The following is a 12,275-nucleotide window of genomic DNA, read 5'->3' as shown; positions in this document are numbered from 1 at the left end:
CCCCTGGGGCTTGGGATATTGGGCACGCGTAACTAGGTATCAGGAGAGGGGGACCAGATTTAGACAGTTCGCTCCTGACAGGCGCCTGTCTACACGGCCTTCAGGTGGTTTTACGGATGTTTTTATTAGTGGATTCTGTGATGCAGGATAAAAATAACATTCATTGTGCTGAATTGGGAAATATAAAAAAAAAAAAATGCTTCTAGTATTCTGTCTGTGTTAAATGTGATTTATACAGAAGGCAAGCAGGATTTTATTTTTCAGAGAGCTAATGTATGTACTCTGTCTACCTCTACTCTCCCCATGGTACACCAAGAGCCACTATGGGGACCGTCGTCTCTGTGCTGTCTTCGCCAAGGGGACAGCTGGAATCTATAGTGACTTCACATATCCCATCCCCATATCTTGTTGCCCTCAGGTCAGTGACCCTGCTCTGAGGGGAGGTGGCCTTTTTCCAAACCAGCTACCTGGGATGGACATGATCAAGCAGGAGGGAGATGCATCACGGGTAAGGAACATGGTGTGGCATGCGGCCACACCAGGCGGGCACGGGCGTGGATATGTTACCAAGCAGCAGCTTACAGAAAGTTGCAAAGTATCTTGGAATTTTGTTTGGCATGCAGTGCTTTTGGGAGACTGATTCTTTCTTTAAGCTTGTTTTAATTGATCTGATGGTGCCAAATGAATCAAGAACCCTAAATTTGCACCGAAATGATACTAGACCAGAGCAAAAGCCAAAATGGCACAGAGTTAGTTATATTCATGTCAACTTTCATTTAGTGTTGCTTTTTCTGAATTACAATGCTAGATTTTTAGGCAGAGAAGAAGCTCTGTTTCCTGTCCTGCTCAGGCCCAAGTGCTTCTCTGTTTCATCGTGTTTAGCCAACAGTCCTATGTCCTATGTGGCACTACAACCGAAGCACTTGTTCTGAGAGGAGGGTGGCCGAGCTCGCCCTGCTCTGGGCACCCAGGACTCGCGAGTACTGGCTGCCCGCCGCAGCTGTGCAATGTGGGTGCTCTGAGCAGCTCAGTGCACGGCCAGGCCCTGTGTAGCCTCAGAGGGCGGGGATGGAGCCCGCAGGAGCAAGAGCTCTTTCTTTCTTAAATCTCCATCCCAGTGGGCACAATGTGGGATCACTGTTGCATGTCCTTGAAAAGGTGGATCCTAGCTGGGCTTGTCAGTCTTAATATTCAAAGCCAGAAGTGGTGGCATGCGCCCATAATCCCAGCACTCCGAAAGGCAGAGATGGGAAGGTCACACATTCAAGCCCAGCCTAGGCAATTTAGCAATTTGTGAGACTCTCATCTTGAAATTGAAAGAGGACTAGGGACATAGCTCAGTGTGAAAGCCCTGAGTTCATTCTCCAATACCCAATAAATAAAGAAGCATTAAAGTTTAGAAACAGCATAAATTTAGTCCATGTTTTAACAACATTGTGTTCGTTTTCTCCATGGGGCTTCTCTGGTTCTCACAGCTGTGGACATTAGAGACGCTGGCTGTGGGTGGGAATCCTGGAGATTGTTATCAACACGCAGTATATAGATGGTGTTACACTCAGATGTACAAAAATTGACATATGGTTTAAACCTATTTAAATGTTGACAAAGTAAGTCAGACAGAAACAGGAATAGATCGCATATTAAGATGTGTGTAGTTTTGATACATGCCTTGATTCCAGTCCAGGTCTCCCCAGTGTGGAGCCTCTACTGAAAATGAGTGGCCACAGAATTCAGTGATGGCAGTGACAGAAGTAGAGGTCGCAGACCTGGGGGTGCCTCCCAGACAAACAGTGACATTAGTGATAACTCTCACGGAGGCCAGCCAAATGTAACCAAAAATACCAGGAAGATTAGTCTCCGAGCATGCTTCTGGGGAAAAGGACAATTGGTTTTTGGTTTTTGGTTTTGGTGCCAAGGACTGAACCCAGGGCTTCTAGCTTGCTAGGCAAGCATTCTACCACTGAGCCAGAAAAACAAAAACAAAAGGGCTGAAGGCGCTGGTGAGATGGCTCAGTGGTCTAAAGCACCTACTTAGAACAAGCTTAGCAGAGCACAGGGACCACGTTTCAATCCCCCAGCACCACATGCCAGCCAGCCCCGCCCCCTGGTGGGCTGAGCTGGCCATACATACATACATACATACATACATACATACATACATAAATAAATTTTTAAAAGGGCTGGGGATCGGGCTCAGTGGTAGAATGCTTGCCTAGCAAGCTAGAAGCGCTGGGTTCAGTCCTTGGCAACAAAAACAAAAACAAAAAAAAAGAAAAGGACAATTGGGAGGCCAGGTTACCTCCTACCCCCAGCCCACTGCCCACGCCCCGCCCCCCTCAGCCGCAGCTGCACTGGCCTGGGCGAAGCTTCTTTTTTTTTTCCTGGGCGAAGCTTCTGAAGCACTCCTACCCAGTCTTCCCTTCCTCCCCGGGAATTACCCTCCCTGGGTCCTTTTTTCTGCTGGCAGATTCTAATCTCCAAGAATGGACTGGCTTATTCTAAGGCAGAGTATGTGGAGAGTCTTATTCTACCTTTAAAAAAAAAGGGGGGGGGTGCCAGGGAGTTAGCTCAGTAGAATAAGTGCTTGCCTGGCAAGCGCAAGGGCCTGAGTTCAATCCCCAGTTCTGAAAAAAAAAAAACAAACTATAAACCCAGCACATATAGAGTCATTGAGGCTCAGACCACATCACACCATCTGGGAAAAGTACCATCTGGAAGGTTTTGGGACTTGCCCAAGAATGGCGATACCAGGAAGGGAACCGAAGCAGGCGTGTCCTCTTTAGCCCCTGTACGCCATTACCTGCTTCCCAACAGGAAGGCCTCACATAGGAAGCATTGGAGAAGGCCACAAGGAATAAGTTACTTCCTTTGATACCATTCCCTTCGTCTGGAAAGAAATAATCATACATACTGTATAACTGACAGTAAACACTTAGCCTCTTTTTCTTTTTCTTTTTCTTTTTTTTTTTTTGCACTGGGGATCAAACTCAGGACCTTGCACTTGCCAGACAGGCACTTACGCCTCTAAGCTATCTCTCTGGCCCAGCCTCTTTTTTTGTTTGTTTTGAGTAGGGTCTCACTATGTAGCACAGTCTGGCCTGGCCTTCCAGGTGCTGGAGTTACAAGCATTCATCACCACACTCAGCTTGCCTTGAAGTTTTTGAACCTTGTAAACAGAAGTATAAATGTAGCTCACTAGAATTCTTTTTCTCAACTAACTGAAAAAATGAAAAATAAAATATTTTAGTCAGCCATGGACTCCTTTTCTGTGAAATTGTGTGATGGCCAGGTGTGGTCACTCACAGTTATAATCCCAGCACTCGGGAGGCTGGAGCCACCCAGGGTCACTATTAGTTCAAGGCCAGCCCGGGATACATAAGGGAGTTCAGGGCCAGGCTACACTACGTAACAAGACCCAGTCACAAAGAAGAAGCATGTGACACTGTTAGACAGCTAGAAATAAATATAATCAGGTTTATATTATAAAGTACATTTAGTGTTCTTCTCTAAGAAGAAACTAAATCACGTGTATTCTAAGCTAATGTTTTAAAGTTAAGAAATTTGTAAGTCTAGCTAGGCATTAATGTAATTCTATTTCTAGTCACTTAGAATTTAAGATCTGGCAACAGTTTCCCTAGCACTCTCTTTTTGGGTACTAAAATAAAACATTCTCTGGGCCTGCTTTCCACTCTGACTTCTCTATGGCCTTGCTGTGCTAGAATTCACACTGAAGGCCCCTCTGCTCCACATCCCCACAGGCCTGCTGTCCCTCTTCACAGACCTCTCACCACACCGCTCCTTGTCTGCCTTGCCTACTCAGCAGCCCTGTGACATCAGAGACCAGGAATAGCTTGCAGTTAACCCCATGCCTGACACTTTGCCAAATGAATGAAAACTTGGGGGGTCAGGAGCCAAGCAACACACAGATGCACCCACACCACCAAGGGGGCTCCTCACCTCCCTCCCACTCCCTGCACCTTGGTGTCCCATCTCACAGCTTATGGTGTGCAGCAGCGGAAACCAGGAGCGCTGAGGACCAGAGCCGGGTGTGTTTTGTTTGCTGAAGCAGGGGAGGACACATCCTCCACAGGACCTTGGTGATATCTCGGCCATTAGAGAAACACACTAAACCAATGTGAGAGTCTATTTTAGAAAGAATGGCTGTACCAAGAAGTCAGAAAATAATAAATGCCGGCAAGGCTGCAGGAAAAGAGAACCCTTGTCCACTGTTAGTTCGAGTGTAGGTCAATACAACCACTGTGGAAATCAGTGTGGAAATGCCTCAAAAAACAAAATGCAAGTCCCTTCAGCTGAGCCGTTTCCCTTGTCTGGATGCCCTGAAGGAGCTGAAGACCTTGCGGTGATACGCAGTGCTAAGTGCAGTATCAGGCGCACAGGCTTAGATAGCACCAGGCGTCTTGTGTGGAAACCCAAAGTGGAAATAAAAAGCAGAATAAAAGATGGATAATAGAAAAGGGGGACATAGAACTTTATGAAAGAAAAGGGAGACAAGTGATGGAAAAAGAGGGTGGGCGGGAGGAGGGGAAGAGTTAGAGGACATTAGCACATGTTCTCAGGCTACCGACCCCCACAGGGAAGACAGGCAAGCGCTGCAGACATTCACAGTGAGACATTTTCTTTAAAAAGACCTTAGCAGAGGAACTGGGGAGATGGGTCAGTAGACAGGCAAGCACAAGGGCCTGAGTTCAATCCCTGCCCGCCCCCCCCCCCAAAAAAAAAGACCCTGGCAGTATCTCACAAAGGAGAAGCAAGAAGGCACAGTTCCAGCTGCTGGGGAGGCTGAAGCAGGAGACTCACTTGAGGTCAGGAGCTTAAGATAAGCCTAAACAACATAGGAAAACTATTTCAAAAATGGGGTGTTGTCTGGGGGCTTGGGGTATTTATTTTGTTTTGGAGGGTGTTGTTTTTGAGACAAGGTCTCACTTTGTAGTCCAGGCTGGCCTTGTACACACAGTGATCCTTCTGCCTCAGCCTCCTGGGTGCTGGCATGACAGGTGCACATCAGCACGCCTGGTGGAAAGGGCGTTTCGTAGGAGGTAGGAATGGACTAGGTTGTGATAGGTGGGAGCAGGGGGCACTGAGGAGAGGCTGGTAACCTTTTGCCACAGTGTCCCCCAGAGCGGCCCAAGAGCTGTGGAGTACATCCCTGCTCGCAGCAAAGTCGTGTGCACTCATTCGGTGATCTGCGTTACCTACAGCTGCTGCATGCTGGGCTGTGTCTGTCAGGGCTGTGCAGCCGTTTGTGGGCAGCCCAGACGAGCCATGACTTCTGTTTCCTTGCAGAAGTACTGCTGACCCTGCCGGTGGCCGGACACTGCCTGCTTCAGCTTGACCAGGCCCATGTGCTCGGAACACCTACCAGTCTGGAGAGCTGCGTCTCAGTGTTGACCCCGATCTGCTGCAGTTCTCTCAGAGCCAGCGAGCAGACGGGCTGGGCCCTGCTCCCCGGGGGAGTACACTTGGCTGCGGAGCCACCTCTCCTCTTGCTGGTCCGAAGCTCGCTCCAGACAGTTCCTCAGTCTGTTCACTGCATTCACCTTAGTGCAACTTAGATCTCTCCTGCGAAGTAAATGTTGACAGGCAAATTCATACCCATGTCAGATTGAATGTATTTAAGTGTATGTATTTAAGGAGAACCGTGCTCTTGTTCTGTTCCTGTTGGGTTCCAGATACTAGTTTCCTGCTTTGTTTTCCCTGGATAATCAGTCAAATGCAAAAGATTTCATCTGGGGGAAAGAAAAAAATTTTGTAAAACTCAAGCTAAAGGTGTTGTGAGCTACAACCTGCACTGGGAGGAAGCAGGCAGGCCCCATGGACGGCGCCCATGCCGACACCCCGGGAGGGAGGACCGTGAAGCTGCAATTGCACTCTGCAGAGGCTCTCGGGACCTTGATAGAGATTCCAAGTCCTGAACAGACGAAAGGAGCCTGGAAGAGGGCTAGTAGTATATCAAGTATTTGTTTCAATTTTTTTCTCATTGTTAAAATTAAATTAGTTCGCCTAAATTATGAATCAAGAAGAAATATATTTCGATTTCTAAATTAAGTTCCCTTTAGATTTGTCAGACAGCTTGAATTAACATCTCTCCTTCCCTGACCAACTCTTCTCTCTCCCCTCTGCTCTTCCCTGCCCCAGCCCCTCAAGAGTTTTGCCAGCCACTCACCAATTGCTAAATACTGGATTTCAGAAAAATACATTTACTGGCAAGGAGAGGAGCAAAGTTAAGACTTAGGCCAGGCAAGCTAAGGCCGTCTGCTTCAGAAGCATGTCACTCTGTTCCCAGCAACTCTGGCCTCCAAATGGGAGAAAAATACTAGTGGATTGAAATTGACAGCAGATATCACGACAGATTTAACCTCTGCCATGTGTTTTTTATTTTGTTTTTTAGCAGTGCTGACTAAGCCGAAGTTTTGTAAGGTACATAAAATCCAGTTTATATGTAAACAAGCAATAATTTAAGTTGAGAACTTAAGTGTTTTAATTGTATAATTTTTGTGAGGTATACATATTGTGGAATTGACTCAAAAATGAGGTACTTCAGTATTAAATTAGATATCTTCATAGCAATGTCTCCTAAAGGTGTTTTGTAAAGGATATCAATGCCTTGATTAGACCTAATTTGTAGACTTAAGACTTTTTATTTTCTAAACCTCGTGATTCTGCTCATAAATCATTTATTAATCTATATGATATGCAGCCGCTGTAGGAACCAATTCTTGATTTTTATATGTTTATATTCTTTCTTAATGAACCTTAGACTACATGTTACTAAGCAGGCCACTTTTAGGGTTGTTTTTCTTGCCCGCTCTGGTAGGGGAAGAATCTTTTATTAATTGGTATCAGTTTCTGACAGCTACAATTCCAGGAAACTGATGACCTTTTTGGAGCTATCCTTCCCCATCTCCAGTACACATACTTTCTTACCTAAATTTCAGGATATCTTTTTGATATCTAAAGAGCAGAGCATTTTATAATATCTCATTAGCCAGGCTTTTGAGGAACAGAGTTTTTCCCTGAAATTTGATCGCTTATTTGTGGCAGGGTGAAAAATACACAAACTGTCCCTATCTATATCTCTGTCTCCGTATGCACCGAGTGTGGAGATACAGGAGGAGGTGTAGCCCAAAGAGAAATAGCACGTAGGCAGTCTGCCGTTGTTGCTCCACGCGAGAGACTCACTGGAGATTGGCATGTCTGCTTCTTTCCACTTAGGCATCTCAATCCGGAGAGATGGGACAGCACTTCTCGGTGGCCACTAACTCACGTGTCCCCTCAGGAAGCTCTGCTGTCCCTAAAGCACCCCTGGGTGGCCCATTGCTGGTGGGAATGTGGAGGAGGAGGGCCCAGAACTCTGTGGCCTCGCCCAAGCAGAGGGGTTCTTGTGCTGCGTGGTTCACCACGACCAGTTTTATGTTGATTTCTAGAAATAGGTGAGTTAGGGTAACTTGAACTTCACACAGCACAAAACAGAAAATGGAGTTTTAACTGGATTTACGTGTCTCTCCACTACATTACAGTCCAAAAGATACCTATGTTCTTTCATTATTTATCCATCTGCCTACTGTGTTTTAACATCAATCCCCAGTCAGACAAATCTGCGGAGCTGCAAGACTGGCAATTTAGGATAACTCATGATCTACTGTTTTGAAGGAAAGAGATTATAAATTCTCTCATGGTTCAGACCAGGTAGTGGGTTTTGTTATACATCTAATTAGGAGAAGAAAATAAGTGAAGGAATCCTCTGATCATATTGATCACTATTGAAGCAAAAGCCAAATCAGTTCCCTTCATTATCAGTATTTCTCATGCTGTACACAATAAATTTGTTAGACTGAGTACTTGGTTTTTGATAGAACAAATAATCAGTGTTTTCCTTATATTACTAAATGTGAAAAGCATAATGTGAAAAGTATACCTACATTAACTTGGTTGTAAGACCCATTAAGTGTTCATGTAATGTGGTAAGTTTAAAAGTGAAGTGAGCTGTTTTACGACAATGAATTCATTTGACACAAAGAGTAAAAAGCCCCTCTCCTGACGTGTATCTCTTATGGCCTAAATAATTGAGAGCAATGTTTTTGCAATTTATATAATGCAATTTTTAATCTGTGTTTAAAAATGGAGTTCATATGGGCTTAACACATGAACTGGGTGGCACAGACCCACTTGCAGAACCCAAAGATACACAATCAATTTTGAAATGCAACTTAAGCCATTAATTGTTGGTGTGAATTTAAAATTTTCTAGTGTTTGTATGGTAGTATGCTGCCTAAGAGCAAAGCATTCTCTGCACAAAAGAAAATTACTGTAGTGGCTTCGATTTTAATTAGAATTTTCTCCCTGGTGTTTCTTTATAGACTAAAACAAAGTCTTTTAAGTTTCTTACTACAGGTAAAAGCTATGTGCAAGAACCTCAAAATGCTAAAATCTAGCATAATGCCTTAGATCTGTTTTTAAGTCTTGTATATTCCTACATAGCTGTCCAATGTATTATATTTGTATAGTGAATTGTGTCCAATTTTTGAATAAGTGCATCATCACTTAACCTTTATGTTGTTGAAGAGTGATGATGGTACATTTCTTCAGACATTTAACTGTCATTTTTTCCTTTGTCATTTGTGGCTTTTATTTGTACAGTTACTCATAAAGTTGCATCTGAGATGTGTGTATATGAAAAGATTATACAAGGGTAAAATTAAGCAATATATTAACTATGGTTCTTCAGGAGAAAGCTTACAGTGTTTCAGGTTGTGATTTATTTTCAAAACAGAGTTGACTCAACATCACTTTGTTCACCTGCATTGATGTTTGTATTTCTAGTGTGAGCAGTTTATGCAAAGGTAGATATATTCAGAGAAATTTTAAATACATTTATGCAAGTTAATATTGCTTTGCTGATGCTATTTGCTTATTTGATGTTAAATAATGCTATTGTAAATAAAGAATTCTGTTGTTATTGCATCATTTAATAAATTTTAATGCCTTCGGGTTTTACATGGCTTTAGAGATTTTAATGTGTTTATATTGTATCTTCTTTCATAATTGCATTTAAATTAAAAATACCTTTAAGAATTTCTTTTGACATCATAGTCAGCACTGTTCATAGCACCTTTAACATTTCATTCTCAAGAGAAATCTTGGGGGTGATGGAGATTGAATCCAGGGCCTTGTGCATACTAGGTGAGCCCTCTGCCACCACACTGGCCTCCAGTCCCCAGTAAACCGTTGTATACATTTTCAGTTTGAAACCAAGAAATAATATCCTGTTTAAGATTGCTTAACCATTTAATGACAAGTGTAGGTCAGACCCATTCCACTGACCCTGTTATGGTATGACTGAATGATAGGACCCTTTGCAACACTGTGCTGCACTTTTACTTACAAATCTCCAAAAACATTAGGATGTGAGCCTTGCACTAGTTATTAAGGTTGTGTATCACATGTCTTATTTTCTTGTTGCTGAGACAAAATACCTGACGCCCACCAGTTGTAGGAGGAAAGGTTTATTTAGCTCACAGTTTGTGGGGATTTCAGCCTGTGTCAGCTGGCTCCAAGGCAGGGCAGCAGGGAACAGAGGCATCACAGAGAGGAACAGTGTGTGGCAGCGCACGCAGGAGGCAGCAAGCAGCAGCTCCGAGCCTCCTTTTCTCTCACCCAGGCTACAAACCCCTTGGGCGGTGGCACCTCAGCCCTGTGTGAGCCCATCCGCCTCCCCACCCCCCGCATCCCTCCTAGAACTATGCTAAAGCAATCAGCCTTAAAAAGACCAGCTCGGGCCGGGGAGATGGCTCAGTAGAATAAGTGCTTGACTGGCAAGCATAAGGGACCTGAGTTCAATCCCGGGTTCCACCAAAAAAAAAAAAAGACCAGCTCTACCACTACTGAGTGCAGGGCTGGGTAGCAATTAGAAATGTATCCTGGAGTCGTGTGTGTAAAGGTGCTAAGAATGAAAAGAGCTGGGAAAAAGCTCAGTGGCATAAGTACCTGCCTGGCAAGTGCAAGGTCCTGGGTTCAATCCCTCGTGCCCCCACCCCAAAAGAAAACTAAAAATGAGAAGAGATGAGAAAAATCTGTGCTAATGCAACATTAACAGATTAAAGAAAAATAATTTATGCTATTTCATAAATTAAGAAAATTTTAGGGGGTCAGGGATAGCTGAGTTCAATCCCCGGTACCACCAAAAAAAAAAAAATAAATAAAAAATTAGCCCTTTAATTAAAGTCAGTGAAGAGTCCACAGACAATGCTAAGGAGAAACACTGACAACAGAAGAGAAAACTTTCAACCAGCTCGGCCATCTGCGGGGCACACCTAAGCAAATCCATTGCCCAGCTCTTGGTAAGTGAAAAAGCTTTATAAAGTAGCGAAAGCATACAAAGTAAGCACTGTGTAGCCACACTGATAACCAATTAAGACTTAAACATACTTATGGGTACCTGGTGGTGTCTCCATGCCTGCACACACTACAGGTTCAAGTCCAAGCCGGCTACCTGCCGCACACCTTCACTTCCCTGCGGCCTGCAAGGCAGGATGCTGCTGCTCCCACTCGAGCGCCCAGCTTGCTCACTCCCACTGCGCTGCAGCGCACAGGGCTGGTGCCCACCTGCCCCACTGTGCCCTCGGACCAGTCTTTCCATCTCCCCACTAACTGATCTATAAATGTATTTCACACTTCCCCTCACGACAGCAAACTAATACCATGCTTACAAGCAGAATCACACCTAGCATGAAGACCTTTGTGAAGCCAACTGTAATGTTTTACTAAATAAAGGAAAGTCCTGGGAAAACTAGAAATGTGCCATGAACCCAGGAAGACCCAGTTTTGTAAAATCCCCCTGGCACCCTGTGTGTTGTCACAACCTAGGTCATCTGAAAAGTGTTCTTGACAATGAAACATGCAATAGTAGGTGAAAAGTTGTAAAGATGAAAAGATGGGGGACTTACAATAAAACATTTTATAATGTACTGGTTAGCTGTAACCTACTTACACACATGTATAAATACAAAGGGACAGGGAGATAGCTCAGTAGAATAAGCGCTTGCCTGGCAAGCACAGGGTCCTGAGTTCAATCCCGGGTACCACGAGAAAAAAAAAAAAAAGGGACAGTCCAGAGGCAGATTGCTATATAAATGTAAACTTGCAGCAGGGCCGGGGAGATGGCTCAGCATAAGTGCTTGCCTGGCAAGCACAAGGGCCTGAGTTCAATCCTGGATTCCGCAAAAAAAAAAATAATAATAATAAATAATAAATGTAAACTTACAGGTGACAGAGCTTGCAAGACTATAGTAATCACAGTTTTAGAAAATGAGATGGTTTGGTTACATTTAAGGGGAAAACCCCAAGTTAGCTCCTTTCCACTGTTAAGTTAGCAAATCCCAAATGAATCAGAAGACAACACGAAAGTGTAGACTTACTAGAATATGCTTATGTTGTTGGAAAAAGGAAAGAATTCTTGGCTGCAGTGGGCTTGAAGCGTTTTGGTCATCAGAGCTGAACTGAGGACCATCTGCTAGACTTGAAAATAAGAGGAATCTGCTAGACTTGAAAATTTCAGAAGAGGTGAGCATATATTGCAGCTATAGGCAAGCAGAATGACCCATTAAACCACAGAAACTAACCTGTTGAGAAACATGATATAAATACTGGGGAAAAGCTGATCTTCTACACTAAGGCTAGAACCATGTCACGTGTTAAAAACTCTTATTCCTTTAAAATTCTCTCAGACTTCGTTAATTTTACATCCTTGGTTATAAAAGAAGGAAGATACAGAAAACAAAGATTCATGGTTTGAGGAGAAGGACAATTTGGAGAATAAGATTTTAGGGGAGATGAGTGAGACTGCCGGGCCAGGGATCCTGAATAGACCCAGAGCGCAGGCCCAGCGTGTGAGTGAGACCGCCCGGGGATCCTGAATAGATTAGGAGCGCAGGCCTGGTGTGTGAGTGAGAGTACCCGGAGCCATCAGATCCTGAATAGACCCAGAGTGCAGGCCTGGCGTGGAACCCTTCATCAGAACTCCCTGCAGAGAGGCTAGAGGCAAAACCCACCCAGCTGATTCAGGAGCAGAACATCTTGCCAGAGTGACACAAAGGGTTTAATTCCAAGGGCTGCAGCAGAAAGAGGTGGAGCACAGCAGCCAGACCGCAGCCAGATCCAAACAACACCCACCTGGAGGAATCCCGAACTTCATAGATCCGGACCTGGTGCTAAGGTAATAACTCTATCTAAGCTCTACACCAAAGGTCAGAAGACAG

The 12,275-nt window shown here is 44.3% G+C and overlaps 1 protein-coding gene across 5 annotated transcripts in view; it reads left to right on the top strand.

Moving 5' to 3' along the window:
- Ncoa2 (nuclear receptor coactivator 2) overlaps window positions 1–9,021 on the top strand; it is a 375,936-nt gene extending 366,915 nt beyond the window's left edge. For 4 of the 5 annotated variants that reach the window (XM_023722410.1, XM_004637535.2, XM_023722406.1 and 1 more), the window contains 2 exons: window positions 419–508; window positions 5,305–9,021. In XM_023722410.1, the coding sequence (XP_023578178.1) occupies window positions 419–508; window positions 5,305–5,316 (102 nt within the window). In that variant the 3' untranslated portion in view covers window positions 5,317–9,021. The remainder of the gene's footprint in view (window positions 1–418; window positions 509–5,304) is intronic. The other variant, XM_023722409.1, reaches the window with a different exon arrangement.
- The last annotated feature ends 3,254 nt before the right edge of the window (window positions 9,022–12,275 follow it).

This window comes from Octodon degus, unplaced genomic scaffold, assembly GCF_000260255.1.
Source record: "Octodon degus isolate 3935 unplaced genomic scaffold, OctDeg1.0 scaffold00091, whole genome shotgun sequence".
Taxonomy (NCBI): domain Eukaryota; kingdom Metazoa; phylum Chordata; class Mammalia; order Rodentia; family Octodontidae; genus Octodon; species Octodon degus.
This window is presented reverse-complemented; position numbering and strand designations above follow the sequence as displayed.